The sequence below is a fragment of the Garra rufa genome, chromosome 9 (genome assembly GCF_049309525.1).
Source record: "Garra rufa chromosome 9, GarRuf1.0, whole genome shotgun sequence".
In the NCBI taxonomy this organism is placed as follows: domain Eukaryota; kingdom Metazoa; phylum Chordata; class Actinopteri; order Cypriniformes; family Cyprinidae; genus Garra; species Garra rufa.
Window position 1 is genome coordinate 44,487,114 of NC_133369.1, and position 27,050 is coordinate 44,514,163.

The 27,050-nt window shown below is 34.8% G+C and overlaps 1 protein-coding gene across 2 annotated transcripts in view; it reads left to right on the top strand.

Annotated features, from left to right (window-relative positions):
• adamtsl4 (ADAMTS-like 4) overlaps positions 1 to 26,439 on the top strand; it is a 73,083-nt gene extending 46,644 nt beyond the window's left edge. For both annotated transcript variants that reach the window (XM_073846695.1, XM_073846696.1), the window contains exons 6-17: positions 2,271 to 2,410; positions 3,273 to 3,477; positions 8,146 to 8,333; positions 12,157 to 12,283; positions 14,144 to 14,407; positions 16,266 to 16,395; positions 17,973 to 18,177; positions 20,097 to 20,270; positions 20,367 to 20,546; positions 22,593 to 22,772; positions 22,859 to 23,003; positions 23,807 to 26,439. In XM_073846695.1, coding sequence (XP_073702796.1) covers positions 2,271 to 2,410; positions 3,273 to 3,477; positions 8,146 to 8,333; positions 12,157 to 12,283; positions 14,144 to 14,407; positions 16,266 to 16,395; positions 17,973 to 18,177; positions 20,097 to 20,270; positions 20,367 to 20,546; positions 22,593 to 22,772; positions 22,859 to 23,003; positions 23,807 to 23,937 — 2,069 coding nt within the window. In that variant the 3' untranslated portion in view covers positions 23,938 to 26,439. The remainder of the gene's footprint in view (positions 1 to 2,270; positions 2,411 to 3,272; positions 3,478 to 8,145; positions 8,334 to 12,156; positions 12,284 to 14,143; positions 14,408 to 16,265; positions 16,396 to 17,972; positions 18,178 to 20,096; positions 20,271 to 20,366; positions 20,547 to 22,592; positions 22,773 to 22,858; positions 23,004 to 23,806) is intronic.
• The last annotated feature ends 611 nt before the right edge of the window (positions 26,440 to 27,050 follow it).

Below are 27,050 nucleotides of genomic sequence, written 5' to 3' on the forward strand. Positions count from 1 at the left end.
CAAAGAGAGAGAGAGAAAGAGAGAGAGAATCTCACATAACCACACCTTTGACTGACCGGAAAAAGTCTGTGAATTTTCAGCTATTTTTTCCCAGCATTTTCCGTCCACTTAGACAGAAAGAGAACTGATCAGACTCAGATGTGAAAAGACCAACCACAGTTTTGTTTTGTGTTTAGGGGCAGGGTTATTTAAACTAGATCATGGCATATAATAGACCAGCATAAAAAATGTTCTCAAATAATATCTTAGCAGTCTTTATGAGTACTTAATGAACTTTTTTTTCATGTGCAATTATATTGTTCTTTTATAGCATCTTTTATTAGCATTTTTTTCATTCCTTAATTTTATTAATTTGGTTACGTGCTTTTGTTATTATTATTTTTGTGCTATTATAATATTTTTAGTTTGAGTTTTATTCATTTGGTTTCATGCTTTTATTAGTTTTATTTTTTATTATTTATATTTTACTTGGTATTATTAATATAGTATTATTTTGTTTTTGTATGTATTTTTTATATTTAGTTTTCATTTTTCTTTTGGTTTCATTTAAGTTTTAGCATTTTCAGTTAATTTGGCTTTTGTCAGTTGAATTAGTTTTTCTTCTTCTTATTATTATTATTATTATTTCTGATTAGCTTTATGTTTTTTTCTGTGATCTAAATTTCTGTCCATTGAAAAATAAGGCAAGCTAAAAAACCGTGAACTATACAACTCTTTCACAGATTTGATGTAACTAACTAAACTTTGTCAAGTCCAGTAGGACTTCTTCACTGAATCAGCTCTGGCAGACTGATTTAAACCCTGTGTTCTTTTACTGCCAGACATCAGCCAATCAGATTAGAGCTTGCCAGATCATGAAAGTGCTCTTTGTGTGCTTCAGATGAACGGACGGTAGGCCAGCTGAGACTGTAAATAGACAGAGAGACCAGAGGGCAAAAGCTCAGATGGACGATAAGCAGATGTTCTAATATGTAACTACATTTCCTAGAGAAAGTATGAGTTGTTTTTGCATCCAGAATTGGCTAGTGCATTCTGGGTAAGGGTTCGCTGGTTACCTACTGACCTGAGATAAAAGAGCCAAAGTCTTTTTTGTATGATACAGTGTTTCCATACTCACAGAACGCCAGGAGGTATCAGGGACTTTGATAACTGTGATTTCCAGGCAAACAGATAAAGTCCTAAATGGCAAGTGTGTTGTATCCGTGTTAGTAAACACCATCAATAATGTTTCCTGTGTGTGTTTTGATCATGGCATTGATTGGCTGTAATTAATAGCTCAGGACTGTGTTGTGTTTGTGAGAGAGAGACCGGAGTGGCTCACATCCGCACCCGAGGGATTTGATGAGGTTCACAAAGAGGACAGATACAACGGAAAAAAACAAGCCCTTTTCAGAAAGAGTTTCATTCATAAAGGCAGGAGGATTCAATCTGATCATGTGTTTATGAAAGTTTCCATACTGCACTTTTTATAGGCCTACTGCACTGCAAAAAATGCCTGTCTTACTTAGATTTTTTGTCTTGTTTACAGCCAGAATATCTAAAAATTCTTAAATCCAAAAGGATTTTCTAGACGAGTAAAAATAATTTTTTGTTTTCAGAAAAAAATAGTCAAAATTAAGTGAGTTTTTGCTTGGAACAAGCACATCTTATTTTAAACAGAAAACAAGATTATTTTTCTTACCCAATTGGCAGATTATTTTGCTTGTTTCAAGCAAAAACACACTTAATTTTGACTTTTTTTTCTGAAAACAAGACAACAATTTTTATTCATCTAGAAAATCCTTTTTGATTTAAGGAAACAAGACAAAAAAAATTCTAAGTAAGAAAAGCATTTTTTTTATCATTATCTGTGTTATTTTAGTATCATTTAGGTGCTATTTGTGCATTTATTCATATTTTAAATTAGCATTTATTTTCATTAATTTTTAAGTTTTAGCTTATGCACTTTTCTCATTTTTTATTTTGCAATGACCCCAGCCAAGCTGTAAAATACTGAAATGGTATGGTACTGCATGTAATACATGATATGCAAACATGGGCAATCATATTTTAATAAGTTCACGGCTGTGACATCAATGCTGTGCCAATTTCTGAATGACTCATTTTTGAGTTTGTTTTCAATAAATGGTTTAAATGGGCTAGTTATAAATGCCATCTTCTTAAATCTAATAAAGTACAGTAGATCATATGATATCTTAGGGAAAATTGCTGCAGTGTAGTGAATGTAATGTGAAATGGCATTGAATTATGTTTTTTTTTTTCTCTGGCAGTGGGTTTGGAGCAGCAGTGTGAGCTGACCTGTCGGCCGGTCGGGTACCGTTTCTATGTGCGGCAGGCGGAGAGGGTACGAGATGGAACGCCGTGCGCAAATAACACACCCAACGACGTCTGTGTGGGAGGACACTGTCTGGTGAGAAAACAGGCCGACATGCACGAGTACACTCTTAAAAATAAAGGTGCTTTAAAAGGTTCTCCACAGCGATGCCATAGAAGAACCGTTTTTTGTTCCACAAAGAACCATTCAGTCAAAGGTTCTTTAAAGAACCGTCTTTTTTTACCTTTTTATAATCTGAAGAACCATCTTTTGCCACAAAGAACCTTTTGTGAAACAGAAAGGATCTTCAGATGTTAAAGGTTGTTTATGGAACCATTTAGACAAAAAAAAATGAAGCACTTTTATTTTTAAGAGTGTAGTAACACACTGCAAAAAAATATTTTCTTACTTAGATTTTTGTCTCGTTTCCAGCCAAAATATCTAAAAATTCTTAAATCAAGAAGGATTTTCTAGACAAGTAAAAATTGTTTTCTTGTTTTCAGAAGTCAAAATTAAGTGAGTTTTTGCTTAGAACAAACGAAATAATCAGCCAATGGGGTAAGAAAAAAAATTGTATTTCAAACAGAGAACATACCCCATTGACAGATTATTTTGCTCGTTTTAAGCAAAAACACTTAATTTTGACTTGGTTTTTCTTTTCTGAAAACATGAAAATAATTGTTACTCGTCTAGAAAATCCTTCTTGATTTAAGAATTTTTAGATATTTTGGCTGGAAACAAGACAAACAAAAACATTTTATGCAGTGCATCATCACCAGAAATTCTAAATCTTATCAGTTCAAGTGCTGAAACTGTGAGGAGAGCATTACAGATCTAGATCTAGAATCTGGCAGCTTTATGTTTCACTGTAATGCTAATAAAGTGATTGTTTCCTCCATGTGTGTGTGTGTGTGTGTGTGTGTGTGTGTGTGTGTGTGTGTGTGTGTGTGTGTGTCAGAGTGAGGGCTGTGACGGTGTTTTGGGCTCAGGGTTGGTTCGGGATCGCTGTGGCGTGTGCGGCGGTGGCGACGGCACCTGCGACAGGGTCACGGGAAGTTTCCTGAACACGAGCGTCCCGTTGGGTTACCACAAAATCATGGATATCCCACCTGGAGCCACAGCCATCAACATCACAGAGAGACGAGCCAGTCCCAACTATCTGGGTATGAACTCTGTCTAGTTTGGACCAAATGTCTCCTCTAAAACCTCTCCTTGAGGAAACTGCTAATTTAAAGTTGCCATAGTATGGAAAACTGTATTTACCTTTGCATAGTTGAATAATAACAGTTGTGTACATGGACATGACATACCGAGAGTCTCAAACACCATCATTTCCTCCTTCTTATATAAATCTGGTGTTTGCAAAAGAACACTGTAAAATGGGCTAATCCTAACATAACAGCGACTATGACGTTATAGTCTCGGGATCATTAATAGTTGCGTCCCCAACATTTGCATAGCCCAATCATCAGAAGTTCTGCAGGTAGGCTATTGTGAAAAAACAAAGCGAGGACAATAGCGAAAATGGCAGATCACGGGAATAAATGTTATGTTCCAGGTTGTGCAGGAGATGTTAAGTGCAGGGAATGGGTTGGTGTCTGTTCTCAGAAAGGCAAGGAAAACCAACAAGGTGTTTTAATAAAATAAGGCGAGCCACTGTTACATCACAGTACATAAGATTTCACTTACCACATAAACAGAGTAAGGAGAGATGACTGTGCGGACGATGGCGAATGATTTGCAGATCCTGAGCATCACTAACAAATATCTAAACTTGTAAAATATGTGGTAAGTACTGCCGCTGTAGTAAAGTTACACAGAGCATGTGCAACTGCAAATCTCAAAAGTGAAAGTAAAATGATTCAAAACGGAAGTTTCAATGACCCGCATATTAATAGCGGCTCGGGCTCCGTGATTAAATATATATTTTCCTCCATGTGTGAGCTACTGAAATGAGCCCCTCTGTGAAACAGCCAATCAGAGCAGAGCTCATTATTATTATTCATGAACCTTCCAAATACGGTAATAACAGGGACATCATTCTAAGGACAAATCCTAGGGTTGTAAATGGACCTGTAAAACCGTTTCTGGAGAATTTTTGCCCTTTCCTATGCCATATACCTTCTATGTAGATCTCAGAGAACAATTTAAAATATTGTATCAATGCATTCTATGGCACCTTTAATTAAATACTAAATAATAATGAAAATTTGAAATTGCCTAAAGCAAGGTTACAGGTCAGAAAAGGACATTTGCTCTGTATATAATAAAAAGTCCCCACTATGATAGAAACACAAACATGGTCATTTTTGTTGTGTTTGTCCTTCTTTATGGTGGCCAAATGTTCCTGCAATAATATATCCTCAAATATGTTCATTATGAGAACTTAACTAGTGGAAAGCAACTTCATAAAGGAACTAAATTTTATCTTACTTCATAGAATTTTGGAGGATTTCCCTTACAAAGGCAAATGCATGAACTATGTGAACACTGGAGCTGCGGTTTGTCTTTGCAGGGCACAATAGTTTACTCTGAAATGAAAAATGTATTTACTCAACCTAACATAGTTTTGGGGTTTGTCAAGCTACAAAAAGGGTTTACAAAATTACCATATAAATCCGTAAAGCTATTGTACTGTACGCTGAAAATACTTGTAGCCAAATATAGTAGTTTTTCTTAAACTATATTTATGGTTTGGTAATTGGTACAAATTAAAAATGGTAATCTAACGTTAATCGAAAGTGATCTATAATATGAAAGTAGAGTGCTGCTTATATAGACAGGACAGGACAGGACTATAGTTTCTATGGAGATTTTTATTTGCTTTTAACCAACCTCAACAAACAGAATTGAAATAAATGACTCGTTTTGGGATCTTAACACCCCTAGTTCATTCACCTTCCTAAATACGGGAGCAGCATGAACATTGTGCTAATCTCTTAATTTTTGTTTGAAAAAAGGGTTGAGTATATGATTATATGATTTTATCCTGACTCAAATAATTACATTACATTTAACTCTGAATGCATGGACTTGCTTACATCACATATCGGGATATGTTTCTACCTGCTAATGTGAGATTGGTGTGAATTGGTCATTGTTCTTCGACTTAAACTCAGCTCAGAGTTCAGACCTTCAGCCAGTCATCAGCTCATAAACAAGAGCAGAGAGGTATTTTTTAAATTCTTCACAGCTGCTGTTGATCACTTCAGATGATCTAGAGCGTGCGTGTCTGAATTCAGATGATAATGTCCCTTTGTTTGAGCGTGCAGTGCGTTTGGGGCAGCGATGAGTCACTGTCCTGAGAGGGATGTTGATATTACATTCGTCTTAATATTAGCCTGAACACGACTCAAGAATGTGCATACTCACAGCTGATGATGCATGGGGTTTGAGGGATCTCTCTGGGCTGTATTGGCTAATGCAGGCATGTTTTTATAAGTGAATATGACCCTGAGTCAGACTCACAGACATGTCTGTGTTTGTTTCTCCGTAAGCCCATGTCCGTTTCTCTGTGTTTTCTCGTACGGTGTGATTGTGCCCCGGAGGCAGACTGCTGTAGTAGACAAAACACTTACCGGGTTACATGACAAATCAGCTCTTTTTCTCTCTCTGACATCCTTTTTTGGCTTTGGCTTTGGCTTTGCTCCCTCCTGTGTCTCTTTGTGATTCTGTCTGAGCCAGTTTTTTTGCTCAGAGGTGTTAACTATCAGTGTTATTATTGTTTATATTTCCTCTAGCACTGAATATTATAGTCCAGGGTATGTGTGTCAGTCATCCTGCAGTGTTTGTGCAAACAGCACCTACCCTCAGTAGTACCCTGGAAACCACCCACAATTTTCCAGCATCAAGGCAGACATTGTTGCACAAGCGAACATATAGAATCATTTGCACAAGCAAAACTCTTAAATTAAAAAAAAAAAAAAGGTATCACTAGTTTAAGTATCAATATTGTGTAGTTTAGGTATCACTAGTTCAGTGATTACTAGTTCTAACTTGAATACTAGTTTAAGTATCAGTATTGGCCTAGTCTAAGTATCACTTGTTCATTGATACCAATTTAAGTATCATTATTTGACTAGTTTAGATGTCAGTAGATTGGGTAGTCATATTAGTTTAAGTATCAGTATTGGTGTAGTTTAGGCATCACTAGTTTAAGGATCAATATTTGTGTAATTAGTAGTATAGGTAGTAATACTAGTTTAAGTATCAGTTTTGGTCTAGTTTAGGTATCACTAGTTCAGTGATACTAGTTTTAGCTAACAGTATTTGTCTAGTGTGGTTGTCAGTAGTTTGAGTAGTCATACTATTTTAAGTATCAGTATTGGTCTAGTTTAAGTATAATTTGTTCATTGATACCAGTTGAAGTATCATCAATTGACTAGTTTAGATGTCAGTAGTTTGGGTAGTCATACTAGTTTAACTATCAGTATTGGTCTAGTTTAAGTATCACTTGTTCATTGATACCAATTTAAGTATCATTATTTGACTAGTTTAGATGTCAGTAGATTGGGTAGTCATACTAGTTTAAGTATCAGTATTGGTGTAGTTTAGGTATCACTAGTTTAAGTATCAATATTTGTGTAATTAGTAGTATAGGTAGTAATACTAGTTTAAGTATCAGTTTTGGTCTAGTTTAGGTATCACTAGTTCAGTGATACTAGTTTTAGCTAACAGTATTTGTCTAGTGTGGTTGTCAGTAGTTTGAGTAGTCATACTATTTTAAGTATCATTATTGGTCTAGTTTAAGTATAATTTGTTTATTGATACCAGTTGAAGTATCATCAATTGACTAGTTTAGATGTCAGTAGTTTGGGTAGTCATACTAGTTTATGTATTGGTGTAGTTTAAATATCATTTGTTCATTGATACTAGTTTATATATCATAATTTGACTAATTTAGATGTAAGTACTTTGGGTACTAGTTTAAGTAGTCAGTCTTTGTATAGTTTGGGTATCACTAGTTTAATGGTACTTAATTTAATTATCAGTATTTGACATCATTTTGACTACTTTTGGGTTGTTGAATTATTTTTCGTTATGTGTTTGTCTAGTTTAATTATTAGTATTTAAGTAGTGATACTAGTTTAAATGTCAGTAATAGTCTAGTTTAGGTGTCAGTGGTTTAAGTAGTCATAGTAGTTTAAGTATCAGTAATGGTCAAGTTTAGGTGTGAGTAGTTTAGATAGTCGTAGTAGTTTAAGTAACAGTATTATCAGTATTTGTCAAGTTTAGGTGTCAGTAGTTTTAGTAATCATACTACTTTAAGTGTCAGTATTGGTCTAGTTTAGGTATCACTAGTTTAATTATACTAGGTTAGTATCACTTGTTTAATGATGCTATTTAAGACATAAGTAGTATTTGTGTAGTTTATTTTTATATTATTTATGAGTATTGGTCTAGCTTTAGTGTCAGTAGTTTTGGATAGGCATACTAGTGTACGTGTCAGTGTTTGTCTGTATTGGGTATTGCTAGTTTAATGATACAAGTTTTGTTTAATTTAGGTGTCAGAACCTTCTGCTTAATTTTAGTTCCCTCATTTCTGTGGCACATCCTTTCCTTTTCTTTCCTCTTTCTTTGACCCTTTTGCTATGAACTCCTCTTGGAGGAGAATTCCCAGTTGCATGCGATGTGTGATTATGGTAGGAAACTCATAAAAAGGTCATCAAAAGCAGAACTGAGATCTGTAATTACAGACAGCTAAAAACAGCCTTCCACACGTTCCACAAACAAATAATGACTCTCAGATGAATCTTTCAGGAACATGTTCAGCTCTGTATGTTGTGATCACGAGCGCCTCATCTTATTATTCCATGTGTTTATGTCTGCAGCCCTCCGTAGTGGAACAGGTCAGTCTGTGGTTAACGGGCGTTGGGCGGTTGATCCGCCGGGAGAATATCAGGCAGGAGGAACGACCTTCCTGTACAGCCGACCCAAAGCTGGGCCTCAGGAGCAGGGAGAAGAGAGAGGAGAAACCCTTACTGCTCCTGGACCCACAACAGCCCAGCTGCAGCTATACGTAAGCATGCGCACACACACGCACACGTTCATGTAGTATATTAGAGTAATGTGGAAAGAGGTAGACAGGTCTGGCTCGTGTGTGAAGGAGCACAATCTCTGAACTGGGAGGTTTTACTGCAGGAATGGATGGAAGGAATGAGCCATAACTTTATGTTTATACATGACTATTGTGTTTATTAATGATGATATAATATGAATATAACACTTCTGTTAACTCATGTTAGGAGCTCTATCATTTTCCTGTAACGACTCATATAATAAAACAGTATTAGACAACAAAAGTAATAAAAATACACACATTGTCAGTATTTAAGTTGTAATAAAGATCAGTATAGGTCAGGTATCAATAGTTTGAGTAGTCAAACTAGTTAATGTGTCAGTGTTAGTCCAGTTTGGGTTTTACTAGTTGTATGATACTAGTTTAAGTGTTGGAGTTTAGGGGTCAGTAGCTTTGTTAGTCATACTGTAGTTATCAGCATTTAGTTTAGTTATCAATATGTAAGTAGTGATACTAGTTTAATTATCAGTATTTGTCTAGTTTGGGTGTCATTTTGGTAGTCATACAAGTTTAGTTATCAGTGTTTGTTGAGTTTAATTATCAACATCTTAGTTGTGATACTAGTTTAAGTGTCAGTAATGTTCTAGTTTAGGTATGACTGGTCTTGTAATATTAGTTTAAGCACCAGTATTGGTCTGTTTTGGGTATTGGTAGTTATATTACTACTACTACCTTAGTAATCAGTATTTAAGTAATAAATCTAGTATCAATGTTGGTCTAAATCAGTATTTAAGGTACCATTAGTTTAATTACACTTGTTTAAACCCTTAGCGTTCCTGTCAAACTTAACTCAATGCAAAACGTTCCGCCGGTGGAACGTTGGAACACTAAGGGGTTAATATCAGTATTGGTCTAGCTATGACAGGTTTAAGTATCAGTTTTTAGTTGAATTATCAGTATTTGTCGACTTAAGGTGTAGATTAGGTGTAAATGGTCTAGGTAGTTATACTAGTTTAATTATCAGCATTGGTCTAGTTTAGGTGTCAGTGGTTTGGGTAGTCAAGCTAATTTAAGTCATACTAATATGAGTTCTCACTAGTTTAAATAATAGGTTAAGTATTAAGTACTAGTTTAAGTATCAGTATTGGTGTGGTTTTAAGTGTTAGTGGTTTGGGTAGTTATACTAGTTTAAGTATCAGCATTGGTCTAGTTTAGGTGTCCATAGTTTGGTTTGTCATATTAGTTTAAGTATCAGTATTGGTGTGGTTTTGAGTTTTAGTGGTTTGGGTAGTCATGCTAATTTAAGTATCAGTATTGGTCTAGTTTAGGTGTCCATAGTTTGGGTTGTCATACTAGTTTAAGTATCAGTATTGGTCTAGTTTAAGTATCATTTGTTTATTGATAATAGTATAAGTATAATCATTTGACTAGTTTGGATGTCAGTAGTTTGGGTAGTCATACTAGTTTAACTATCAGTATTGGTCTAGTTTAAGTATCACTTGTTCATTGATACCAATTTAATTATCATTATTTGACTAGTTTAGATGTCAATAGATTGGGTAGTCATACTAGTTTAAGTATCAGTTTTGGTCTAGTTTAGGTATCACTAGTTCAGTGATACTAGTTTTAGCTAACAGTGTTTGTCTAGTGTAGGTGTCAGTAGTTTGGATAGTCATACTAGTTTAAGTATCAATATTGGTCTAGTTTAGGTGTCCATAGTTTGGGTTGTCATACTAGTTTAAGTATCAGTATTGGTCTAGTTTAGGTGTCCATAGTTTGGGTAGTCATACTAGTTTAAGTATCAGTATTGGTCTAGTTTAGGTGTCCATAGTTTGGGTAGTCATACTAGTTTAAGCATCAATATTGGTCTAGTTTAGGTGTCCATAGTTTGGGTTGTCATACTAGTTTAAGTATCAGTATTGGTCTAGTTTAAGTATCATTTGTTTATTGATAATAGTATAAGTATAATCATTTGACTAGTTTAGATGTCAGTAGTTTGGGTAGTCATACTAGTTTAACTATCAGTATTGGTCTAGTTTAGGTGTCCATAGTTTGGGTTGTCATACTAGTTTAAGTATCAGTATTTGTCTAGTTTAAGTATCATTTGTTTATTGATAATAGTATAAGTATAATCATTTGACTAGTTTAGATGTCAGTAGTTTGGGTAGTCATACTAGTTTAACTATCAGTATTGGTCTAGTTTAAGTATCACTTGTTCATTGATACCAATTTAATTATCATTATTTGACTAGTTTAGATGTCAATAGATTGGGTAGTCATACTAGTTTAAGTATCAGTTTTGGTCTAGTTTAGGTATCACTAGTTCAGTGATACTAGTTTTAGCTAACAGTGTTTGTCTAGTGTAGGTGTCAGTAGTTTGGGTAGTCATACTAGTTTAAGTATCAATATTGGTCTAGTTTAGGTGTCCATAGTTTGGGTTGTCATACTAGTTTAAGTATCAGTATTGGTCTACTTTAGGTGTCCATAGTTTGGGTAGTCATACTAGTTTAAGTATCAATATTGGTCTAGTTTAGGTGTCCATAGTTTGGGTTGTCATACTAGTTTAAGTATCAGTATTGGTCTAGTTTAGGTGTCCATAGTTTGGGTTGTCATACTAGTTTAAGTATCAGTATTGGTCTACTTTAGGTGTCCATAGTTTGGGTTGTCATACTAGTTTAAGTATCAGTATTGGTCTAGTTTAAGTATCACTTGTTCATTGATACCAATTTAATCAGAATCAGAATCAGAATCAGAATGAGCTTTATTGCCAGGTATGTTTGCACATACTAGGAATTTGTTTTTGTGACAGAGCTCCACAGTGCTACAGAATGACAGTGACAGTGACAATGACAGTGACAATAATTATCATTATTTGACTAGTTTAGATGTCAATAGATTGGGTAGTCATACTAGTTTAAGTATCAGTATTGGTGTAGTTTAGGTATCACTAGTTTAAGTATCATTATTTGTGTAGTTAGTAGTATAGTTAGTAATACTAGTTTAAGTATCAGTTTTGGTCTAGTTTAGGTATCACTAGTTCAGTGATACTAGTTTTAGCTAACAGTGTTTGTCTAGTGTAGGTGTCAGTAGTTTGGGTAGTCATACTAGTTTAAGTATCAATATTGGTCTAGTTTAGGTGTCCATAGTTTGGGTTGTCATACTAGTTTAAGTATCAGTATTGGTCTACTTTAGGTGTCCATAGTTAGTTAGTGTTTGGGTAGTCATACTAGTTTAAGTATTAGTATTGGTCTAATATAAGTATGATGTTTTTATTGATACTAGTTTAAGTGTCAGTGTTGGTCTAGTTTAAGTGTTAGTGGTTCGGATAGTCATACTAGTTTAAGTATTATTGATAGTAGTTGAAGTGTCAGTATTGGACTAGTTTAGATGTAAGTGGTCTACACTAGTTTAATCAGCACTTTGGGCATCAGTGGTTTGGGTAGTCATACTAATTTAAGTCAATCTAAAATATTAGTTATCACTGGTTTAATAATACTTGTTTATTCTTCAGTATTGGTCTAGTTTAGGAGTCAGCTGGAGTCAGTTGTTGACCCAGTAATAGTGTATCATGGATAGCACAGCTCTGACCACATGGGAAAATCTGATGAAAAATCATATTCATATACTTCATCTTTAAGTCAATTCAGATGTTAGGAGAAAGAGTGTCCACATACTGCAGTGTGTGTGTGAGAGAGAGAGTGTGTAGGAGTGTCTGTGCATCAGTGATATACAGCTGATACAAACTGGAATGCGGTCATGGAGTGAGACGTTACCATATGCTGGAGTTTATTAACCTGTTTTTACTCTCTCTTTCTCGCTGTAGATTATTTTCCACAGGCAGAATCCAGGCATAGACTACGAATATTACATCCCAGTGGAGAAACGGAGGGATGGAGAGAGAGAAATACCGCGAGAGAGAGAGCGAGGACGGGCGGCGCTCAGAGAAATCAGTGAGTTTTCCTTAAGTCTTCTTGTCACACAGAGTATTTCCCTCTCTTTCCCTCTCTCCTGAACTCTCTCAGTTTCTATTTTTCTCTCTTGATGATCTTCTCCCTCACTCTAAATTTATAGTGTTTATATGTGGGTGCCGTGCAGATGTATTTCACTTGAGCAGTCGTCTCTTATTTCTCTCATCATTTATTGGCCACCGCTGAAACCTTTTAAGGTCATTACAGGAGAACGGGCCTGCGATTGTGTGTGTGTGGGTAACAGAGAATGATGTTTAGCAGAGGTTTTATGAGAATGGGGTCACAGTGAAAGTGTGTGACATGAGGCAAAAAGCATGAATCAGGCTTTAGTTCTGTGTCAACCATGCTAAAAACAATTCTTGGAGGAACTTGGGAACAGGCTAGGAGACCAACTAAATCAGCTTAAACCAGCTAATACCAGCACACCACAGGCTGGTTTAAGCTGGTCTTTTCAGCAAAGAATTAAAACCTAGTGAGACTCAGTGTCTACTGCTTGTCAGTACATTCAGTAACACTTTAATCATATTTTAGAAACAATAGAAATAATTATGAAATTACATTTAAAATGTACTTAAGTCCTAAATAAGTCCACTCAATAATTCAGCTAACTGCATTTGATGTAAATATAAGCTATATATATTTTATTTTAATTAGCATGACATTTAGTTCTTTTTAAGTATATTTTATTTCCCTATTAAGTATTCTTTTTTAAAAGAATGCTTAAGTGTATTTTTTTCCACAAGGTTTTACTGTTGCATGACTAATTGTTAAGTGTTTAGCTCTAGGTAGTCCCCTTACCCAAAGAAAAGTATACTTCAAGTTTATTTTATTAAGTATACTTAAGCAAGGTTCAAGTATACTTTAGGTATACTTTATGTATTACGTATACAAATATCAGTGTACTAGTAGTATACTTTTAAGTGTACTATTTCAATACTCCTTGGGACTAAATTGGCCCACTTTCTAGTATATAAGAGTATACTTTTAAGTATACTTTAAGTATAACAGTAGTGAACATTGAGTACACAACTAGTTTACATCTATGTTTTCAGTTTGTACTGCAAGTCCACTAAAAGTAAACTACTAATTTACTAATTAAATACTTTTTAATGCATTTTAGTACACTTTGAAGTTTAGTAGATTTATACTGCAAGTATACTCATAAGTTTTATTTAAGTGAACTTTACATCATACTTTAAGTATGTCCCTATTTAGGTATTAATTTGTATGTTTTGTTATATGAATATCTGAACATACAAAACATAAAAAGAAAGAACAGGGTATCTGCTTGTAAACAAAAACATTTTATTCTAGCTTCATGCATTGTTTTTTAATAAACACTTGAATGTGGGTAAATTAATAAATAAATAATCAATATTTTGAACAAAAAGCTAAAAAAAAAAAGGACGTAGATGGCGTTGATCAACAAAGCTTGGCAGTCAATATTACCTCTTCTTGGATCGACATTTTATTCCATAACGTTACACAGTTTTCCATATCTATGGTTTCGATGCTGTATTATGTCTGACGGTTGTGTTAGATTACATATGGAAGCATCTGTTGTTTCAGTTTCTTCTTTACTTGTGTTTTTGAAATTCTGTACAGAAGATGTGTAATAGTGCCCCTAGCGTATAACAATGAAAACAGATTTTCGGAGCAAAAGTATAGCTCAAATATATTTAGACTCTTTCTAAGTATAAGTCAAGTATACTTAAATGTCATCTCAAGTACATAAAAAGTAAATATTTTTATTTTAAAATAAGTATACTAATAGCACACTTGAATAAACTTTTTCATAAGGGTCAGCATGCTAGCATTTAAGCTCCTCTCTCTATGTTTTAGGTGGCATCTCATTGGCAGTCGAGAACCCTGTTGCTCCTCCTCCTGTGTCGTCTTCTGCCTCCTCACCTCCATTTTCCTCCTCATCTTCCTCATCGTCTTCCTCTTTACCTGATCGATGGCCACAAGAGAGGCCCCGCCCACAGGGCTTAGGACCCAATCGCAACGCTCGGATTCCTCCGAGAACGGACCTCCCATTGGACAATCAGCCTGTGTTTGTGTGGCGAAGAGGCGCGCTGACAGAATGCACTGCTACCTGTGGAAAAGGTATTATAGTATTTAGTGTTATAAAACCATTATAAATCTATGGTTTCACTCAGCCTGGATCTACGCTTCGGATTTTACACCAGTTGACACCACACAGTACTTCTTTGAGAAGCTCTTCTTTAAACCTGTGATTCAGAGGGGACATGGTGGATTATTGCTGTGTTTATTTGTAATAGGAGAGCTGGAAACACTCAGAGAACTTGAACCCATTGCCTACTGACATGCGAAGAAAGCCAAGCGCGGTGGAACAGGGCGTACATGTGCCAAACTGTTAGGGAGTTTCTTTGTAGGACTGTGTGTGTTTTTGAGGGGTTTCTCAGCCGCTCACCACTGGTTTTGATTAATCTGATGTGCAGAGTGTGATTTGCTCTCTGCCGCCTCCTTCTGGCGTGTTTAAAGTGCTGCAGACTGACATTGTGCTCTTATGTTGTGGTATTTGCTCAGGCAAAGCATTGCTATTACTTAGAGTTTAAACAAACCCCTAAACTTATAGTTTACCCAAAATATTTATAAAATGTGACCCTGGAGCACAAAACCAGTCTTAAGTCGCTGGGGTATATTTGTAGCAATAGCCAAAAATACATTGTATGGGTCAAAATTATTGATTTTTCTTTTATGCCAAAAATCATTAGGAAATTAAGTAAAGATCATGTTCCATGAAGATTTTTTGTAAAATTCCTACTGTAAATATATCAAAATGTAAATTTTGATTAGCAATATGCATTGTTAAGAACTTAATTTGGAGAACTTTAAAGGTGATTTTCTCAGTATTTAGATTTTTTTGCACCCTTAGATTCCAGATTTTCAAATAGATGTATCTCGACCAAAAATTGTCCTATCCTAACAAACAATATATCAATAGAAAGCTTATTTATTGAGCTTTCATATGATGTATATATCTCAGTTTTGTAAAATTTAACCTTATGACTGGTTTTGTGGTCCAGGGTCACAAATGTACTCACCTTCAGAACATCCAAGATGCAGATGAGTTTGTTTCTTCATCAGATTTGTAGAAATGTGTCATTTCATCACTTGCTCACCAATGGATCCTTTGCAGTGAATGGGTGCCGTCAGAATGAGAGTCCAAACAGTTGATAAAAACATCACAGTAATCCACAAGTAAACCTTACCACTCCAGTCCATCAGTTAACATCTTGAGAAGACAAAGCTGAAACAAATCCATCATTAGGACATTTATAACTTTAAACTGTTGCTTCTTTCCAAAATACAATTTCATAATCCATAATAACACTTCCTCCAGTGAAAAAGTCCATCTCCTGTTTTCTCTCACATCAAAATCTGTTTTGGCTTGTAAACGCTGATTCTGACCAGACCGCTTTTTCACTTAAGTAAGGGTTATTATGTATAGCCAGAAACAATGGTTTAAAGTTAAATAGGCTTAATGATTGATTTTGTTTCCTAGAAAGATGCAGCTTTTGTCTTCTCAAGATGTTAATTTATGGACTGGAGAGATGTGGATTACTTGTGGATTATTGTGATGTTTTTATCAGCTGTTTGGACTCTTTTTTTTGACGGCACCCATTCACTCCAGAGGATGGAGCAAGTGATGGAATACTACATTTTCCAAATCTGATGTAGAAACAATCTCATCTACATCTTGAATGGCCTAAGGTGAAAACATTTTAAGATGATTTTCATTCTTGGGTGAACTATTCCTTTTTAAAAAGGAAAAACCCAAGGAATCCAAGCAATATCTAGAGACAAGAAGACAACAGAGACTTAATGGTGTAAACAATTACCCAGAACACCTTGCCATTTTACACCACATAATTCTGTATTAGGCCTATGTGTTTTTTTGATGGTTTTTTGACGTGTTTATATGTCTGTGTGTATTCAGGCTCTCAGTACAGAGAGATTGTGTGTGTGAATCGACACACAGACCAGGAAGTCCATGAGAGGAGGTGTGACTCCGCAACTAAACCTGTGCCAGAGGAGGAACCGTGTAACATTCATCCATGTCCACCATTGTGAGTAACTCTGCATGTGCATAGACTGCCGCTTAAAAATATGGGTTCAGTAAGATTTATTTTCTTTTTTTTTTTTTTCTTTCTTTTTTTTAAAGAAATTAACACTTTTATCCAGCACGGATGCATTAAATTGATCAAAAGTAACAGTAAAGACATTTATAATGTTACGAAATATTCTATTTCAAATAAATGCTGTTCTATATATAATAGATAAAAATATTGTGCAGCACAACTGTTTCTAACATTGATAATAATCATTAATGTTTGTTGAGCAGCAAATCAGCATATTAGAATGATTTCTGAAGGATCATGTGACACTGAAGACTGGAGTAATGATGATGAAAATTTAGCTTTGATCACAGAAATAAATGACATTTTAACATATATTAACAGAGAAAACGGTTATTTTAAACGGTAATCAAATTTCACAATATTACTGTTTTTACTCTACCTTTGGTCAAATAAATGCAACCTTGTTGAGCAGATTGTTGCTTGCTTAACTTTTCATTAACCTGTTTAATCCCAACATTTTCCCAGACATGAAAATATCCTGTGTCATAAGTAGTCCTTTAAAATAATCGATAATTATTTTTTTAATTTTATTTGGAAAAGTGTGTGAAAAAATGTGAGCGGTGGGATAATGTGTATACTGTATTAACATATTTCTTCAATCATAAAAATAGTTATAAATCATAGCTCAGCTATTTTAAAGAGTTTGATCACATTCTAGGGTTACTATTATGCATAAAATACCTGATACAACATTGATAGGAATACTGAGATAAAAGGCAAAAAAATATAATCATCAACGTATTTAAAAATTGTTACTTTATTGTAACACATATCATCAAATTGTTATATTAGTGCTACTAGTATGGCAACAGTATTGTAACTAATTAGTCACTTTTGATTTAGTGCAATATTTTGTCATTGCAAAACTTTAGTGGAATCTTCACTAACAACTGCATTGGATTTATATTGCATACCTAAGTCCACTGTTATCCCACCAGTCACTACTGTGACCATCAACATGTTTACTCATCCTATGACCACTCTTAACAAAACTAAACATATGTGAATTTATATATTAATACTAGACACCTTAGAGATAATGTGTACCAAAAATCTTTATGTAAACATACTTTACTAGCCTTATGTTTTGGAGATTTTATGCAACCATCATCGTCTCATGGTACAAACAGGAAATAAACTGCTCTGGTCATGCTACAATTTCCAGGAAAATGCACCAAAACATCAGTCAGTAAAGCATTTAGAGCTTTTAAAATAAAAACTTAATTTAAACCGGTGGGATTAAAAGGCTTAAGTAAACTCAGGAATTACTTCAGTCAGTAATGCATAAACAAGTTCATCCATATAGAAAAGAAATAACTTAGCAGATTAAATATGAAACATTTGCTGTAATCATGCATAAGCGCTCTTATAAAACATCAGATTTCTGCTGTTCCACTTCCTGCACTTCCAGATTTTTTGTATGAATATATCAGTATTGCTGTATAGTGTGTGCATCTCAGTGAACTTGTGTGTGTGTGTGTGTGTGTGTGTGTGTGTGTGTGTAGCTGGGATGCTGGTGCATGGTCCGAGTGCAGTGTTTCCTGTGGTTTGGGTGTGCAGCAGCGTCACATACAGTGCAGACAGAGTTTTGGGAATCGATCAACCATGGTTCACCCTCAGCGCTGCAGCAGTCTCATCCGTCCCAACACCACACAACCCTGCAACCCGCGCATGTGCTCACACTGGGAGATCAGCACCAACTGGAGCACGGTAAGACACACGTGTGTGAGGATGACTATAGGTTAACTATTTAGTGTTATTTATTATATTTAATACATATTATATTTAGCATTTTTTTGTTTGCATTTGTAAAACCATCTTATTAAAGCTGTCATTAAACTATTTTCCCTTGTGCGTTAGTTTAAAAAGTTTGGAGGACAAGAAAGATCTTGCAGAAGGACCTTAGAGGACAAAAATGATATATTAATAACAGGTTTTTTACCAACTTACCAACATTCATTTCATATATAAAATGCAAAGCAGTTTTGAATAAGTCAATGATTGGAAACAGCAGCTATGATGTATTAAGTTTTGGTGGTAACGCATTACAAGTAATGCAAGTTATGTAATAATATTACTTTTTTGAGTAACTAAAGTAATGCATTACTTTTTAATTGACAAGAAAATATATGAGTTACTTTTTCAAATAAGTAACGCCAGTGACTTTCCCCCATTTATTAATCAAAAGCTCTCCTGTCCCCATGTTGAGAGAAATTGTTGAGAAGGTGTTACTTTAGTTCTAGAATAAATGTGAACATGCTTTAATTCATCTAACTCACTAAAAAAACAGATACAGTGTTCCTCGAAATGAATAAAAACACTGAAATTTAACACAAACCTGCTATAATTAAATATGTTGAATAATACAAATATCCTGTTTGTATTTAATCCCAGTTTATAAACAAAAATTACTCAAAATAATCTAACATTTGTTTTCCTTTTTTATTGCTAAAGAGTTGACATTTTTTCTTCTGCGGTCTACTGTACAGACGTCAATTTACTTTTCTCTAAGCCTGAGGCTTTTGGTGTAAAAAGGCTTTTAAATTTGCCAAAAATAGAACTTTTTATATTAAAAACAAACAAGCAAGCCCTGCCCAGATTTAAAAAGTAATGCAAAAGTAATGTAAAGCATTAATGTAATTAGTTACTTTATCAGGGAGTAACTCAATATTGTAATGCATTACTTTTAAAAGTAACTTTCCCCAACACTGATTATTATTTTTTTGTGCACTGTCAGTGCACACACATACAAACCACATTCTGATATCCATTGTAGTATCCCCACACAATTCAGTTGATAGTCCTTTTTTCAGACAACAGAAACAAAAGTATTTGCTCTATAGGCCAAACCTGAGAAAATGGTGCAAACAGCTGGTGGAAAATAGTTTCAATTAAAATAAATAAATAAAAACAGTTACAATTCTGAATCACAGAATGAAAGTCTGTTAACAAAGAATGCATGATTTTATGCTTAAACGGCACTGGAAAATAGATATTGCACTTTTATTAGGGTTCATGGTAATGTGAGACATTTTTGTCCTGCAGAGTGATATATTAAAGTAAAGAGGGTGAAATTCTGAAATTCAGGGGAAAAAAGGGAAAGACAAAAATGTCCCTTAGGATGCACAAGGTTCAATGCTCCTTTGCAGCTGTACACATGCAGATGGATGTTTTTGGGCAGTTTTTGTCTGGCCTCGTGCATTGCATTTTTAAGATGCTGCGTCAAGTTAAAATAGTCCAAGTGTGTCCTGTGAATGTTTTATACTGCTTGTGTAACCCCTCACACCTGGGTCCTACTGCACCCGCTCCGAGCGGGTCTCGAACCCAGGTCTCTGGCATGGGAGGCAGACGCACTAACAAGGAGGCTAAAGGCTGCAACCTCTAGTGTCACTCGCTAGTGCGTCTCTTGAGATCGGGGAGTGAGGTTTACCTGCACAGTACCTACTAGCTGGCCTCAGTTACACTTGTAGCTGTTTTCAAATGCAAATTCCTTTCTAGTGTTAATCACTTCTATGAACCCCTATAGCCAGAATAGTTAACCAGACTAGTTGATGAGACTGTGTAAGTCTGGTCACATAGCCATGTTTGAGCTGTCTGCGTGCGTATGTAAATGTGTCTGTTTCCCACAGTGCTCAGTGGATTGTGGAGTGGGAAAGAGAACCCGGAGTGTGCGCTGTGTCAGTGACCATGGAAACACTGTGAATGACAGGGAGTGCAATGACAGGCTCCGCCCACAGCGCAGTGAGGACTGTCACATGGGTCCTTGTGTCACTAACTGGTACTTCACAGACTGGACAAACACTGTGAGTACTGACCAGTGAGATTCATGGTTCAGATTCAGGTCATTTATGTAGCAATTAATTAAATGTGGGAAATGTTTCGCTGTGTTTCTCTGTCAGTGTTCTGCGACGTGTGGGCCGGGTGTCCAGCGGAGAGAGGTGGTGTGTTTGACCGGTGGAGGCAGGAGAGAAGGAGATGGAGGAGTGGAGTGTGCGGCAGAGAAACCGGCTGATATGAAGGCCTGTAACGGGGGTCCCTGTACACCCACCCACCTCTGGTACACCGGACCCTGGGGACAGGTGAGGGCCGTCTGCCTACAGCAAATACCAATGAATTCTATTCAACAAGTCAACAAGTCAAACAATGAAATTGAATAGAATAGACTAAACTAGAATCAAAAACACATCAAACAGAAAAATATATTTGAACAATGAAGAATAGAATACAAAATTCTATATATAGTACTCAACATTTGAAGTGGATCCAAAAAGTTCATAAAGTTGTCCTAAGTTGTCCTTTCAACTTTGATGAAAGATTTTGATCCACTTCAAATGTTGACTACTGTATATCAGATATAACAGAATAGTACGGAACAGAGCAAGTTATTTAAATATGAAGTTAGATTAATTAAATTAAAACATTCTAAAATAGAAAAATAAAGAATGTAATAATTTAATACATCTAATCTAATAAAATGAAACAGAAAGAGATAAATAGAGTAGAACAATTATAATTTACAATAGAACAAAGTTAAATACACATTTTAACAGAATAACTGAATAGAATATTGTAGAATAGAATAAATGAAAATGAAAAAAATGAAAAATATAATAGAATATTGTAGAATAAAATAAATGAATAGTGTTAGTTGAATAAAATAAATAAATAGTGCATTTATAGTGAAGTTGCACAGAATGTTGAATAATATAAAATAGAATAGAACCAGTCAATAATAATAAAGTTAAAATAATTTAATTAGAGTGTTCAAAAAAAGAATAATGTAGAATAGAATTCCATCAAAGGAAACCTAATAAAATTGATCAAAATAAAATATAATAGAAAAAATCTGAATGAAACAGAATAAAACTGCATAGAATACAGATAAATAGAATAGAATAAAGTTAAATGTAGAACAGAATAACAGTCTAATGAACTGAAATATAAAACATGAAATATAAAAGAGCAATGTAGAATTTAGATTAAAATAAAAATAATTCTATTAGACCATTCTAAAATATACCAGAATAATGTAGAAAAGAAAACCATTCAAAGTAAAATCTAATAAATTAAATTTATTAAATGCAAAATGAAATAGAACAATGTAGAATAAAAATAGAAAGAAGCTGCACATAATAATAATGAGTAGAACAGAACAGAAACACAATAGAATAGAATAAATTACAAGTTAATTGAATTAATTATTTGAAAAAATAATACATTTAGAATTTTCTAAAATAGAGCACAACAATGTAAAATGGAATAACATTTTAATCCAAATAGAACAGATTCAAATTGAATGGAATACAGATAAATAGAATAGATCTAATTTAAACGTAGAACAATGTGGAATAGAATAGCATACAATAGTATAGAACAAGTCTAATGAATTCTAAAAAAAAATGGGAAAACATTAAGTACAACAAAATGAAAAGTAGAATAATGTAATAGTAGTAATGTAGAATAAAATAAAGTGGTAAGTGGTAAAATAAAGGTGAACAGAATAGAATAAAGTGTAGAACAGTGTAGAATAAAATAACAGAATAGTACATAACACGCCAATTAGAACATTCTTAAAAATAGAACAAAATAATAAAGAATAGAATACAAAGTAAAATCTAATAAAATAAAATTAAATGAAATGCAAAATGAAATAGAAAAATAAACTGCATAGAATAAAGATGAACAGAATAGAAGTTAAGTGTAGGAGAGTGTACAATAAAATAACTGTATAGTACAGAACAAGCCAATTAGAATAAAGTTAGAACAGAACAGAAAAATAATGAAATAGAATTTAATGAAATGCAAATGTGAAATGAAATAGAAATAATGAAGAAAAAAACAAAAGAAGCTGTATAGAATAACAATGAATAGAATAGAATAGAATACAATAGAATTGAATAGAATACAATAGAATAAAGGTTAATAAAATAGAAAAAAGTTAAATGCAGACCAACCTAAAACTGAAGTTATGCGTTTAATTGCAATTAACACAGAATGTAACATAGAATAACAGACTAAAGTAGCACAGAATAAAGGTGAATAGAATCGGATGTTATGAAATCGAATTAAACAAAAAAGTCCAAGAAGCTGTGGTAACTCTAACTCTGAATCTGTCTGTTAAACAGTGTAACGCAGCGTGTGGAAACGGCACCCAGCGCAGGGACATCATCTGCGTAAAGAAGACAGGAAGTGACTTCACCGTGAGCGTTGCCAGCGAGTGCTCCCACCTGGAAAAACCGTCTCCTGTGCAGCCGTGTGAACTGCAGCCCTGCAAACCGCAGTGGTTTACCACCGAATGGACCACGGTGAGGGTGACTTCATATCCATGTGTCTATCCTCCTGTGTCTGTCCTTCTTCTTCTGTCACTGACTTTCCCTCTGTGTCTGTCCAGTGCTCTCGGTCCTGCGGTGAAGGCATGCAGACGCGGGAGGTGCGGTGTCTCACAGCTGACAAACAGCACAGCACAGCCTGCGATCTGGACTCAGAACCTGCACATGAGCGCTCCTGTAACACCATACCCTGCAGTCCCTTTGAAGGTGTGTATATAAGAGAATCAGTGTTGGGGAAAGTTACTTTTAAAAGTAATGCATTACAATATTGAGTTACTCCCTAAAAAAGTAACTAATTACGTTACTTAGTTACTTTTTTAGAAAGTAATGCGTTACGTTACTTTTGCGTTACTTTTTAAATCTGGGCAGGGCTTGCTTGTTTGTTTTTGATATAATAAAGTTATATTTTGTGGCAAATGTAAAAGCCTTTTCACACCAAAAGCCTCAGGCTTAGAGAAAAGTAAATTGGCGTCTGTACAGTAGACCGCAGAAGAAAAAATGTCAACTCTTCAGCAATAAAAAAAGGAAAACAAATGTTAGATTATCTTGAGTCATTTTTGCTTATTAGTATGGATGAATTGGATCATCGAAGGTCGGCAGCAAAGACATTGTTAATAGTAAATGGGATTAAATACATAAAGGATGTTTGTATTATTTAGCATATTTAATTGTTGCAGGTTTGCATTGAATTTCAGTGTTTTTATTCATTTTGAGTGAGTGAGATGAATTAATGCATGTTCACATTTATTCTAGAACTAAAGTAACATCTTACAATTTCTCTCAACATGGGGACAGGAGAGCTTTTAATCAATAAATGGGGGAAAAAGTAACTGCCGTTACTTATTTGAAAAAGTAACTCTGATATTTTCTTGTCAATTAAAAAGTAATGCATTACTTTACTAGTTACTTGGAAAAAGTAATATTATTACGTAACTTGCATTCCTTGTAATGTGTTACCCCCAACACTGGTGATGATTCAGATCATAATCCCTCTCTCTTTCTGTTTGTAGATGAGAACTGTAAGGACAGACGGCATAACTGTGTAATGGTGGTCCAGGCTCGACTCTGCGTCTACTCCTATTATAAGACCGCCTGCTGTGCGTCCTGCACCCAGAGTGCTCAGCGGGCCAAAAGACATTAACCTGCACAAGTCACAAAGATATCAGCTTCAGAGATTCACTATCAGAGCCAAAAGTCAGCCAATCAGAGATTGCATCAAAGTTCTATCACAGGAAACAGCCAATCAGAGGCCATTTGAGTTCAAAAGGAATTCCAGGAGAGAACTCCAACTTGAACTGAGCTGAGATCAGGATCCCTTTGAAGAGAAAGTTATCAAATGTTACAGTATATGAGCTCATAGGGTTAAATGATTGACAGTAGCTCTTTCCCCATTGATGAAGAGTCAGCGGCAGCCCTAAGGCATTTAGTACACTATACTGTCAAATACTCAACCATTCCTTTAAACAAGTGCTCTGACGTTGCAGGTCCACAATCTGGACACGTATGTGAAGATTGAAAAGTGGGGACAATTCTAGAAGTGTTTCACATGAAGTGTTTCTGTTCATTTAAAGTCAGTGGACACAGAATCTGGCATTTAAAATAGTATTCCATCTCATTTATTGGGTTTATGAGTTGTGCGACCAAAGTATGATAAAACATGCAGATAAACTCAGAATTATGTTGCACCAAAAACTTACTGTTTTTGTTAGTAAGTGAAAATGATGAACATGAATATGCATTATAATTACATAATTATTCCGTAGACATAGATTCTTTCCTCAAACACGGTCTCTTTGACCTTGTCTCAGTCTCCTAAATGGTCCTTAAGATAGCAGTACTTCAGTAAGGACATAAATACTACAGCTTAAGTACTCATGGCTGTCTAAAAATAGCACATTTAGTGCTGGCAGTCAGTCCTACAGATCGTATGCGAGAGCAGCGTAAATAGAAATCTGGAAATCTACTATGAATCTAGTCCACGTACATGGTTGTTAAGCTATAAAGAGAAGAAGAGCATCATGATCAGCTCTTTTTATTTGTTGCAGTCTTTATTCTGGTCTGTTTTGTTTGAATGTATATCAGTCGTTTTGGTGTTTCATGTTTTTGTCATTTTTTGTGTTGTTTTGGTTTTAGTGTTATTTCTGGCTGTTTTTTTGTTTTTTGTTTTTTGTTGTTGGCCCACATTGAAAATAAAAGAAATTGTTCACCCAAAAATTTACATTTGCTTACAACAGGCTCACCTTCAGGCCATCAGGTCAATGGATCCTCTGCAGTGAATGGGTGCCGTCAGAATGAGTCCAAACAGCTGATAAAAACATCACAATAATCCACAAGTAAAGCACACCAATCCAGTCCATCAGTTAACATCTTGTCCATTACTTAAGACATTTTAAGTTAAAGTTTTAAGAGTATCTCTCTCCTCGTTCATATGGAGGAGAAGAGTTATTATCGATTATGGACTTGTATCTTAGCCAGAATCAATGGTTTGAAGTTAAAATGTCTTGATGGATTTGTTTCTTGCAAACACACAGCTTTTGGCTTCTCAAGATGTTCATTGATGGACTGGAGTACTGTGGATTACATGGATTATTGATGTTTTTGTCAGCTGTTTGGACTCTCATTCTGGCACCCATTCACTTCAGAGGATCCACTGCTGAGCAAGTATCGCTAAATATCTCCAAATCTGTTCCTATTAACAACAAAAGGCATCTACATTTTCACATTTTCAGCCAATTTTTTATTTTTGGGTGAACTATTTCTTTAAAATATAGCCATTGCACAATCAAAGCCACAATAGCATTAACAGTTTTAAGTTACTATTATAAAACACCAAGCAGTTTTGTTGTGCGTTTCGTATTGTGTAATATAAGGCCTTAATGGTTGCTATGGATATATATGTTTGCATATATGCAAAATTAATTTAGGGCAGCATTATTAGTGTAGTTTATTCACTGCACAAATATTACATATGCAAGCAGTATAGTGATTTCAGCCAAAGTCCGGTACAATGCAACACCCATGCCCTGGATCAAAATAGGGTTAAAATGCTCTCTAGTATTAGAACGTGAGTTTTCTGTTACCAGCCCATAGCTATAACCACTAGGTGACCACACTTTCTTATGCAATGAGCAGTATGTCAATAAGCAAGTGAATATATAAATGAGTAAAGGCAGAGATAGGATGGATTTTTGTCTCAGTAACTCGACTCAGTCCTGATTTCAAAAAAATTACATTCGTGTATATAAATACAGTCAGTCAGTGTGTGTGTGTGTGTGTGTGTGTGTGTGTGTGTGTGTGTGTGTGTGTGTGTGTGTGTGTGTGTTTGTTTATGTGCGTATGCACATGTGTTTCATGTTTGAGAGTTTATGTACATATTTTGTATGTATATTATCACATACAGTTAGGTCGCAGATACTCTTTAGAAGAATAAAAAGATGCTTTTATATATAAAACAGGAAACAGCTATTTATCTATGATAAAATACATATAATTTATTTTTTTTCTTAAATGGATTAGTTACTGTCTTTGGAAATTTAAGATCAACTTGTTGATGCTATACATTTATGTTGCTTTGTATGGAATAAACAGTGTGCAGATTTTACAACAACAATTATTATTCATAATAAACAAACCTAAAACCATACTACTGTTTTGTCATCTGTGCAGAGGTTTCACAGCAAAGACTGACGATTTCTTTCTCTCATAAACATTACAATTGAAATACACATAGGGTTACTTATATATATATATATATATATATATATATATATATATATGTGTGTGTGTGTGTGTGTGTGTGTGTGTGTGTGTGTGTGTGTGTGTGTGTGTGTGTGTGTATTTTTTTTTTTTTTACGATGAAATCATATGTTATTTGAACAATTACACCTTCCTGAGCCATAAACGTGGCATTATTTTTTTATTAATTATATAGAATTCCAAGTACCACAAAGCTGCTTGTCCCCACAGCTATGTACAGAGGGAAAGTGCTTTATTTTAAGGTCAAAAACAGGATTTTCAACCATTTAAAATACAAAAGTCTATTCATAACTATCAAATATATCATGTACTGTAAATGGCATAAAAAAACACCAAATAAATATTAAAAATATATCATGAAAACAGTTTTCCCTGAAGCTGTCACTGGTGTTACCGTTTGACAAAAGTCTTTTATTTTGGAAAAAATAAATCACACTGTTGACACTCGACTTCCTCCTTTCTATTTCCTGAAGATCTATGAAGGCAGGCTCATGTTAA